Source organism: Suncus etruscus, chromosome 6, assembly GCF_024139225.1.
Source record: "Suncus etruscus isolate mSunEtr1 chromosome 6, mSunEtr1.pri.cur, whole genome shotgun sequence".
NCBI lineage: Eukaryota > Metazoa > Chordata > Mammalia > Eulipotyphla > Soricidae > Suncus > Suncus etruscus.
Window position 1 is genome coordinate 27,659,850 of NC_064853.1, and position 10,838 is coordinate 27,670,687.

A 10,838-nucleotide genomic window follows, 5' to 3' on the forward strand; every position below is an offset into this window, starting at 1 on the left:
CGGTGCTGACTCCACTGGACCCGGCGAGCCGCACTCGGAACGCTCGCCCGAGGGTCCGAACGAATGAATGAAGTGACTCGCTCCTGAAATTGGCGAGAAGAAGCGCCGAACTGAGCCAGACCGCACCGAACGCGCCCCGGTTTCTCCGACAAGGCGGGAGCAGAAGGTGAGAGGGCGGCGTGGGGGGCCGATCCCCGAGTCCTTTGCGCTTACCCGCGTTGTGGCCCCGCGCCGGGCCTCGCGCCGGGCTGGGCCACGGCGGCTCGTCTCAAATGTGGAAACGTCGCACCTTCCCCCCCCCCCAATCACCCAGTACCCCGCACCCCCGCAGTGTGCAGCTGAGTGGCCCGCGGGATCCAGGGGCGACTCCGAAAGAGACGCCAATAGCCGGGCGCCGTCCCAGCCACAGAGGCGCCCCAACAGATCGTTTTGGATCGGGGAATCCTGGGCCACCGCGCCCGCTGCCTCCCCTGCGCGCGCGCTCTGCGGGCGCCGGGCTCCATCCCACGGAGTGTCGGGGTGCGGCTCGGAGCGGGGCTTCGGACTACTTGTAGCGCGGGGCCTTCGCACCCCGCTGGGTCGCAGCCAGCTCTTCCAGCTGCGGGTGGAGAGGGTCGGGCCCGGGCCAGAGAGGGCCCTAGCAAGGCCCCGGGGAGCCGCGAGCCTGGAAAACCTAAGCTCTTGGGGCTTGGGTGGGTCCCCCCGGGATTCCAGAGCTCCGGCTGAATTCTGCGGACTCCCTACTGCGTGTGAGGTGTGGGGCGTCTCCTCGCCGCCCTGTTTTCTCACCTGTCAAGTGGGATCACAGGGCTCGCCTCCTACAGGTGGAGCGACTGAGGCACAGTGGGAGAGCTCGGGGCGCTTGGGTCCCGCACCGGGGGGCGCCGACCAGCGCGGCGCCACGAGGAGGGAGGTTCTGGGCCCCCACACAGTGCCCAGGCCCTGGCCCTGGCCTTGACTAGAGCTGCGGCTTGGAACCCGCAAAGGGACCGTCTTAGCGGGGTGCGGGCGCCGAGGTTCAAGCGGACTTGCATCTCCCCAAGCATCCCGGGTTGCATCTCCTCGAGCCCGCAGCGCTCGCCCTGAGCCCCAGCAAACGTGGCTCGTGAGTTGATCCCGAGGAAAATGTTGTTGTGTGTCTGTGTGTGCACAGGTGTGTCTCTCCACGCGCGTGTTCATGCGTACAGAAGCGTTTGAGGGAGTGTGGGAGACCTGTGAGGGGGTGGCCCATGTTGGTCCCCAACTCCCAAAGGCCTTCCTTCACCTCCTCCCCCACGGGCCCCTTCCAGGGCAACGAGTTTCAGCCAAACTAACGGAATCTGGCTTGGACAGGGGAGGGGTGAGGCGGGAGGGGCGATTCCGTCCCGGAGCCACTGGTTTGGGGATAATTACTTTTAATGTCAGAAAGATTTAGTTTAATATCATCTCTATTAGGCTGCCGGGAGGGTAATTAAACGGGATGCGCCTCAGCCGGCAAACAGATGGCGTCTGCTTGCTCCGAGGCCGCGGGCAAATAGCGCAAAAGTCAATGCCTCTGGGGTCCCCCAGCAGAGCCCCGAACCCCGCACCCACTCAGCGCCCCTGCCTGACGTCAGCCTCACCTCAGGCCTCCACCAGACCCCACCCTGTGAACCCCACCAGTGCCCTACCAGGAGGAGCTCAGAGATGGATGGAGCCCGCTGAGAACACGAGGGAGATTGACTGTTCAAGGCTAGTTTTCGAGACTGGACCAAGTTCTCAGGATCTTGGGGTGGGGGGCCGGCCTCCTCACAGCTGAAGCCGCCGCAAATAATTCTGCGCTCAGGGGTCATGCCGGGGCCAGTGTGTCAGTGCGTCATTGTGTGGACAGGCTCCTGCCTTCTATCACCTCAGCGTCCCAAACTTTAGCTTTTTCATGTCCTGGGTTTGTGCCTGGGGGTTCCTGCAGTTGGGTTAGTGAGGATGGGGGTGCACTGTTCCCATCTGGGTGTGCTGTCCCAACCCTGGACCTCCGGTGTAAGGTCAACCAAATGATGACACCCACACCCCTCTCAGTATGGGGCCTATTTAGAAACAATACTGAGAGGGCAATGGAAGTTTCTGGGGCTCTATGGAGGTGCGGGGGTGCGGCAGGAGTGAGGTTCCCTATTCGTTGCTAAAGGCAGCTATGAAGGTGTGTCCCAGACTTTTGCAAAAAGAGGTGGCAAGGGTCCGGAGAGATAGCACAACGGTGTTTGCCTTGCAAGCAGCCAATCCAGGACCTAAGGTGTTTGGTTCGAATCCCGGTATCCCATATGGTCCCTGTGCCTGCTAGCAGCTATTTCTGAACAGACAGCCAGGAGTAACCCCTGAGCACCGCCGGGTGTGGCCCAAAAACAAAAACAAAAACAAAAAGAGGTGGCAAAGGTGTGTGGCCAAGTGTGAAGCCGCATTCTAGGGTATCTATGGGGGTAGTCATAGATCAAACTGGGTCAGCGCTCCCCTCCCTAGGGATTTCATTAGGCCACCTGCTCCCAGGCTGTCCCTCTTCACAAGTGCCACCAGATCAGCAGGAACGACCCCTGGGGCCACGTGGGTCTGGGGCACTCGATGGGCTCCATCAGCAAGGCTACTCCAGATTCCCAGAATCAGTGCACATTCCCTTCTCATGAGCACCCCAACCTGTGTGGGGGTGGGTTTGTGACCTGTTGGGGTGCAAAAAATGAGGAAAGAACTAGAAACACTAGGCTGGGTTCCAGGACATGCCCCTCCCATCCTAAGAAAACAAAGTCCTTGGCATACTAACTGGAGGTGTCAAACTGGGACGCCTGGGCCGTGGTTTCAAAAGGGGGGGGTGAACTACTGTGTTTCTTTTCGATTTAGGCTCAAAGCAACTTCTCTAAAACTTCGTCCCAGGGAGCTCTGGGGTGTGTGCCTTGCGCCCCTGTGTGCAGAACCTGGCTGGAGGCCTCCCCAAATCCCCTCCCTTTGGCCCAGGGTCCAGTGAGTGGCTCGGACTGACTGGAACGAAAAGGAGCGGGAAGTTGGAGCTGGGGTCTTCAGCTCTTACAGGACAGACAACCCCAGAGCCACCCCCTACTCTCATCCACGCTGAAGACCCCACTAGAGCCAAACTCCTTGTTCCCTAATAACCTCTCAAGTTAAGGCGAGCGAGATCTGAGAAATCTCGACTAGCACCAACTCGCACCAGTGCGCCCCGAGTCGCACCCGGATCCCCTCAGTTGTTTTGCTGTTGTTACAAATCCCGCTATTTCTAGGGCGCACACCCCTTTCTCCCCTGTCCTCTCGCCCTCCACTCCACCTGTTGCTTGGGGGTACCTCCTTCCAGGGGTGCGCCCCAGAGCCAGAGGTTCTGTTCTCTGCAGTGCCTCGCCCCCCACAGCCGCGTCTCTAGCCTCAGCCCCCCAAATCTCACAGTTTTGCTGCCGCAACTGAGCAGGCACCAGGCAAGGCCCGCCGCCGTGTCAAGTGCAGGGTCTTTGCATGAGGCCCCTAGCCCCCTTCTGCACGCCCAGAGCGTCCACTCCGCGCCCCCGACGGCGCGGGCCCCACACCTTTGGCCTTGAGATTCCAAAAAGTAACGCTACAACGCTTGGTCGGGGTGAAATGGCCGACGTCGGGAAAGTGCGCTTTTCTCTGCTTAATTAATTAATTAATTAAATGTAAAACCTTTACTCGGAAGAAGGGAAAGCAAAGTCGAATACGACGAGCGGGGGAAAGCTCACTAGAAGTTGGCCCCGACGGGGAAGGCAGAGAGGGCAGAGCCGGGGCAAGCGGAGGTGCTCCCGCCCGGCCACGCAGCGCTTGTTCCAGATGTTCACAGGGGAAGCGGAGGGACCTGTTACCTCGCTGCAGGCCGCTGCTCCTCGGCCTTCGCGACTTCTGGATGGAGAACCCGGCAAAATTACGTGAGGAGCAGGCGGCGACCTTGTCTCCGGGCCGAAAGGACAAGCACAGAGACGCGCGTCCTGCCTCCAAGGGGATCTGGAGAGACAGAGAGGCCACTTTTCACTTTCGTTGTAAAAAAGAATAGCAACCCGTTGATTTCAAACGCTAACGACCAGGAAGAGTCCAATATACACGGCGGACGACCCGAGATGGTCGAGAAACGGGAGAAGGAAAGAGCGAGGAGGCGCAGAAGGGAGGTTAGAGGGGCGGAGGGCGGGAAGGCGCAGAGCGCATTTTCACTTTTTTTTTTTTTAATCCTGTGGGTTCCTCTTTGCAAATGAAAATCCTTAGTAACCACACTTACCCTCCGTGTTAACTTATCGTATCAAGCCAAACTTTTCAAATAAAGAACCTACTTTTTTTTTTTTTTCAAGGAGGCAGGGGGTGGAGTGGGAGACCAAACAATAGCTCCCCGCTATCCCAAACGCGACAAACTTGGGAACTGCGCAGAAAACGAGCCGGGGAAAAGGCAGGAAAATTGTCTTGGCATTTGAGCCATAAACACCCTCCCCGTCCCCAACCCGCGCCCCCATTCCACTCCCACCCCGACGGCGGGTAATTGAATTGTCACCTGCCCCCCGACCCGCCCCCCCCCCAGCCGCCGGGGCCACTGGGGAAGCTCGGCCTTGCCAAGCGCCCCCGGGCCAGTGAGCGCCGCTCCAGCCTAAGGGCCCGCGCGCCCCAGAAGCCAAGGGGTGACACCCGTCTACGCAGAGGCGCACCGGACACGGTAATTAGGCGCAATTCACACGCTCTCGAGCGCACGGAAACGACTTGTCACGATATTTGCAACGCTCCTCCTCGCCCCCTTTTTTTCCACCCCTTGCCTGGTGCGCCCCCTCCCCTTCCTCCCCGAGGCGCTCGGCGGAGCTTTTGGAGTTTCGAATCTTTCGGACACTGTAGAATGCGGGGCTCCCCGGGCGCGGGCCCGGCCAATCAGAGTGGCGTCTGCCTCCCCTGGCCAATGGCAGGCGCCACATTGTTGTCCAATTCTGTCTAATGGAGCCCTAAGGAGCAACAATAGAGCGGGCGAGCGGCTCATTGAGAGGGTGGCAGCGCCGGGCAACTGGGGCCCGGCTGTGCGCAGCGGCCGGCGCGCGCTCCGCGAGGGCCGGGGCGCGACTTGCAGCCTGCGGGGTCCCCCGCAAGGCCCCGGCTCGCTCCGATTCCCGACGGAGGGCTTGGCCCGCGCGGCGTCCCGAAGGGTCCGGAAGTTCGGACATGGTGGCCGGAGGAGGGTGACGTGGTCAGACCCGGGGCCAGGGGGCAAGGGGAAGAGGCCGAGAGCGCCGGCGTCGCGACGGAGCTGGGAGGCGCGTGCAGCGTCAGCGGAGGAGGAGGAGGAGGAGGCGCCCCAAGCCCGGGCAGGTAATGGAGGGCCGGAGGGGGTGGGGGTGCCGGGGAAGCAGCAGCCCCTGTGCGTGGATGGGGCCCTAGCCACAACGTCCGGCCTCCGAGGCGGTGCGGCCCCGAGGGGTCTGCGGGAAGACCGGGCGGCGCGCGTCCGAAGTGAGTTTGGGTTTTGGGGGGCAGAGATCCGAGGATCAGGCCCGATCTTGCGAGGGGATCCGGGGACCCAGAGGAGGAGGCCGTGGCGGAAGCTCGGAATTGGGGCCTGCTTCGGCCCTTCGGGGGCCGCGGCGCGCAGGTGGGGCTCCCGGTACGCACCGAGCCCGATTTCCGAGGCGACTCCCCAGTCGCGACACAGCGGGCAGGACCCTCGAGGACTGGGACCTTGAGGCCCGGACGGGGACGCGGGAATCTGCGCCCCGAGGGGGTCCAAGGGGGGCGTGTCTGACGCCACTGACCCTAAACCCGGAGGGAGGGAGAGGAACGGAGGGAGGGGCGGAAACCGATCGGGCCCAGGCTCCCTCCTGCCGCCCCGAACTCGCCGCAAAGACACTCGCTCCCAGGCCTGGGGCCCAGCACGGTGCGGAGGTTTATGCTCCCCCCACCTCATCTTCCCGGGCGGGTATTTTCTCCCACGCGCACCCCTCGTCCTCGCGTGCACCCTGCGGCCCAAGCACTCCACCCACTCACTGGGTCTCGCCTTTTCCCTCGCCTCCTCGAACTAAACTTTGGGTTGGGTTGGCCTCACCCTAGAAAGTTTCTTCAGCTGGATTTTTCTCTACATTGCTCCTTTCAAAACTCAGCCTTTCAAAACTCTGCTTCTCACTCGGTTCTCCCAGATCCTGGAGGCCAGCACCAGGGAACTTGCAGCCCCATCTTTTCACCCCTTTTTTGCGCTTCTTATCCCAATTCTGCCTCGGAATTGAGTTCTCGCTCTACTTCGTAAAGCTCGTTTCTTTACCATGCTGATTTTTCTCGCCAAGTCTTCTTTCTGCCTTCTCCTTGAGCCCAGCCCAGATCTCTTGCCCTCCAACCCTTCATATGACCACGCGCTGCCACGAACCCAACATTCGTCCGCCTTTCCCTACCTTGCCCAGGCCATCTAAATGCTGTCTCAGAACTCCTTTCTAGTCCACTTCCCAGCAAATGAACACGCCACTCTACCCGTCTCATGCCAATTAAGCTAAACTTTGGGGGCAGACTTTATTTTTTTTAATAACCCTCCTTTTCCATCCAACCCGATGACTTGAATGTTTTTGTTCTTTTTATCCCCCCCCCCCCCCAGAGAAGCCACTGATTCAAACTCAATCTCACGCTCGGCCTACACATCAGACCAAGGAAGAGGAGCTCCGGGGGGCTTGGGAAGGAGCCGTTTCTTCCTGGAGGGCTCAGGAGGCGCCTCCTTCCAGCCCTCTGGCCTCCACCAGCCTCGCAGCGGCGGCTGCACCCCCGGAATCTGGGTTCCTCCGGGGAGCGCACCCCTCCCCGCCAGTCTCTCCCCCTGCCCGCGTCTTCCACGCCAGGTCCCGCCATGGAGCTGCGCTCGGAGCTGCCCAGCGTGCCTGGCGCGGCCACGGCGGCGGCCACGGCGACGGGGCCGCCCGTGGCGTCCGTGGCCTCCGTGGCGGCGGCGGCGGCGGCGGCCGCGTCTCTGCCCGTGAGTGTGGCGGGCGGTTTGCTGCGGGCGCCGCCGCTCCTGCTGCGGGCGGCGGAGAAGTACCCGAGGACGCCCAAGTGCGCGCGCTGCCGCAACCACGGCGTGGTGTCGGCCCTCAAGGGCCACAAGCGCTACTGCCGCTGGAAGGACTGTCTGTGCGCCAAGTGCACGCTCATCGCCGAGCGCCAGCGCGTCATGGCCGCGCAGGTGGCGCTGCGCCGGCAGCAGGCGCAGGAGGAGAACGAGGCGCGCGAGCTGCAGTTGCTCTACGGCACGGCCGAGGGCCTGGCGCTGGCCGCGGCCAACGGCATCATTCCGCCGCGACCCGCCTACGAGGTCTTCGGCTCGGTGTGCGCCGCCGACGGCGGGGCGCCTGCAGCGGGGGCGCCCGCGGGGACCGGAGGCGGCGGCGCAGCGGGCGCCGGGAGCTCAGGTGAGCGCGCGGGTGGCCGGGCTAGAGCGCAGGGAGCAGGGAGGCGCACCTCCACCCCGGGGCTCTGCACTGAAGAATTGACAGACACCCCAGAGCTTCAGCTCCGAATTGGGGCTGCAACGCTCAAACCCTTTTTTGGAGAGTTGACACTTTCCTCCTTTCCCACCGGTTTAAATGCTTTCCTCTACCTCTCCTTAACCCACTCGCATCCCTGAAACCCGCGTGCACGACTTTTTATTTTCTGCCCTTCCCCACAGAGCCGGGGTCTCCCCTCCTCCCCTCCCAGCTCTCCAAAAGCTGGACCTGCTCCATTCACCCACCCCTCTCTCTCCTCCTGGCCTTGACTTGTCGCTGCTTTTCCTCAAGGGCCTACTTTTCTCACGGTCCCGAGTCCCCAGACTGCACGGGCTGTGTCCCAGGGCTACTTTCCAGCTTCTTAAGCCCACCCCCACCCTGCTTGCTTTTTTTTTTTTCCTCTCCCCTCCCCCTCTCAGCCTCTTTGCCATCACCCGCCCCCCACCCCCTGCCCTGCCCCACCCTCTTCACCCGCTTTGGAGGCTTCCCCGTGACCATTCCTGGGGCGGCCGGAAGTCAGTCTGGGCCACTGGAGCCCTGTCATACCCCACCTTGGGAAGGAAGGACAGTTTAAGTCTTAACTTTGGAAATAGGGAGAGGCTCCTTTTTTTTTGTCTGGAGAGTGGGTTCGGTTTCCCGATGCCCGGTGAGCCTTCCCAGGCAGGCCCCAGCATCCAAGGCCGGCTGGAGTCATGGAGTCACAGGGTTAGAGTGAACTTTACACGGTGAAGGTGGAAGTTATGCTGGCAGCAACTGTACCGAGGCCACCTCACTTCTCTAGCACAGGAAAATGCTAGTAAGGGAGGTGAAAGGGCCACTGATCTATGAAGAAAGGCATGGGGTGACGGGATGGACAGAGAGAGGGAGAAGGAGAGAAAGGAGGAGAGAGAAGGGGGAGAGGAAGGGAGGGAGAAGGAGAAAGAGAAGGATGAGAGAAAGAGAATTGCTGGGGCCAGAGAGGAAAGCATGTGGGAGAAAAAAGAAAGAAGGACCCAATGCAAGCGGGTTCTGAGGCTCCGAAGAGAAGGAAACGGATCCACCGACCTGGGCACTGTGGTTGCGGTTGCCCCACACTAACCTAGCTTCTTACCTCCCCTTTCTCCCATCAGAGGCAAAGTTACAGAAGTTCGACCTGTTCCCCAAGACGCTGCTACAGGCCGGCCGCCCGGGCAGCCCGCAGCCTCAGGGGAAACCCTTGTCGCCCGACGGCGCGGACTCGGGTCCTGGGACGTCGTCCCCCGAAGTGCGGCCGGGCTCCGGCTCGGAGAACGGCGACGGAGAGTCCTTCTCGGGGTCGCCCCTGGCCCGGCCCCCTAAGGAGGCAGGTGGCAGCTGCCCCGGCAGCGCCGGCCCCGGAGGCGGCGGCGAAGAGGACAGCAGGGGCTCCGCCAGCCCTTTGGGCTCCGAGTCGGGCTCCGAGGCCGACAAGGAGGAGGCCGAGGCGGTGCCGGCGCCGGGGCTGGGCGGAGGGCCGGGGCCTCGGCAGCGGACGCCGCTGGACATCTTGACGCGCGTCTTCCCTGGCCACCGGCGGGGCGTCCTGGAGCTGGTGCTGCAGGGCTGCGGCGGCGACGTGGTGCAGGCCATCGAGCAGGTGCTCAACCACCACCGCGGGGGCCTGGCGGCCGGCCTGGGGCCCCTCGCGCCCCCGGAGAAAGCCGCGGTGTGCGCCGTGGCGGCCGCGGACGACGCCTGGCCGGGCCGCGTGGACGCGGCCGCGAGCGGGGGCCCCGCGCTGCCCGGGCCGCTGCAAGCGGGCCCCGCCGCGCCGCCGCACCACAGACCTTTGCTGGCCGGAGCCATGGCGCCCGGGGCCCTGGGCTCGCTCAGCAGCCGCTCGGCCTTCTCGCCGCTGCAGCCCAACGCCAGCCACTTCGGCGCCGACGCCGGGGCCTACCCGCTGGGCGCCCCGCTCGGCCTCAGCCCCCTGCGCCTGGCCTACTCGGCGGCGGCGGCGCACAGCCGTGGCCTGGCCTTCATGGCCCCCTACTCCACCGCCGGCCTCGTGCCCACGCTCGGCTTCCGGCCGCCCATGGACTACGCCTTCAGCGACCTGATGCGCGACCGCTCGGCCGCCGCCGCCGCCGTGCACAAGGAGCCCTCCTACGGCGGCGGCCTCTACGGGCCGATGGTCAACGGGGCCCCCGAGAAGCAATAGGGCGTAGACCCGCAGCCAGACGGCCCCCGCAGGGACTCCAGCCCTCCCCCTGCGGGCCTGGCCGCTTGGCTTGGATGGGGAGCTGGAGCCATTAAGAGCAGCGACAGGTACCAGAGTTTTTGAGCCTCACCTCAATCCGCCGGCCCGGCCCCCTCCTGGAATCCGCTGCCCTTCAAAGGGCCGGCAGTTTCGGAGACTTTGCAAGCCCGCGCAGCGCACGCCCCTGCCTCGCTTGGTTGCGTCCCCTTGTCCCCTGCCCCTGTCCCCCCCAGCTCCACCGAGCTCGCAGGAGAACCAGGACAGCCCCAGAGTCTGGCTTCTGTGTCGTCCCTCCCTTATTTTTTTATTTTTAAATATTCGCTCTAACAAATATAAATTTAGGATGTATAAATCTCTTGGCACTGAGTCGAGCCTTTGGGACACAACCTATATATCGATATCAAGTGTGGAAACAAAAAAAAAAAAAAGGAAACAAGTTCTAAGGTGCACTTTCCTCGTTGCGGTATTTGTTGCTCTTTGTTGCTTATTGCCGATAAGCATGGGTTTCCTTGGTGCAGTGTGTTTTTATATATGTATAAATCTATATATAATCTATACATATATATACAAGCCAGTGTATAATGTTATAAAATGGAATTCTAAGTTATTAATTGTAATCTGTAGGTGACCTCCGTATTAACGTGAAAAATATTCAAAAAAAAAAAACAAGCAAAAAAAAAAAAAAGGACAAAATGGGAAAAAATTAGACTATGCGCGCAATGTACTTATCAGGTTCGATAGATGACGACGATGCATTGTCAACTGGGCCGGCCCTGCCCACCCCGCCCCTCTTGCCCGCTGCTTCGGGTCTGCGCGGGGCCGCCGAGGTGCGCGAGGGCGCAGGAACTGAGTGGCCGCCCTCCCGGGACGCGCCCAGGCCGGTGCGGGGCGCGCGGCTGAGAACGGCTCCCTTTGTGCTTTTCTTTGCATAGACACGAACTAGAAATAAATGTTATTTTCTAAGAAAACGCGATCCCGTCCCGCTTCTGGGTGGAAAGAAGGTTTAGCTCTCCAGCTGGGGCTTCGGGCCGGGTTAGCGGCTTGACCGTGATCTGGGGAACGGTGGGGGCCCTCCCTCCCTCGCAGGGGCGCTTGGAGAATCCAGAGGGTTCGTGGCTGGAGATTCGGGCACCTCTGGGTTGGACCCGGTGCGACCCCCATTCCGGCGGCAGGAGCTCTCGGTGTCCGCACCTGGGAAG

General features: G+C 62.1%; 1 protein-coding gene across 1 annotated transcript; it reads left to right on the plus strand.

Annotated features, from left to right (window-relative positions):
• Positions 1-6,808: 6,808 nt before the first annotated feature.
• DMRTA2 (DMRT like family A2) lies at positions 6,809-9,600 on the plus strand. The gene is made up of 2 exons (XM_049774787.1): positions 6,809-7,367; positions 8,552-9,600. The coding sequence occupies exons 1-2, from the start codon at positions 6,809-6,811 to the stop codon at positions 9,598-9,600; spliced, it is 1,608 nt and encodes a 535-aa protein (XP_049630744.1).
• Positions 9,601-10,838: the final 1,238 nt, after the last annotated feature.

Bases quoted from the DNA above. Each gene is read 5' to 3' on its own strand.
- DMRTA2 (XM_049774787.1), top strand. From the start codon at position 6,809: ATGGAGCTGCGCTCGGAGCTGCCCAGCGTGCCTGGCGCGGCCACGGCG. The intron at 7,368-8,551 runs GTGAGCGCGCGG...TTCTCCCATCAG, and splicing joins AGCGGGCGCCGGGAGCTCAG to AGGCAAAGTTACAGAAGTTC.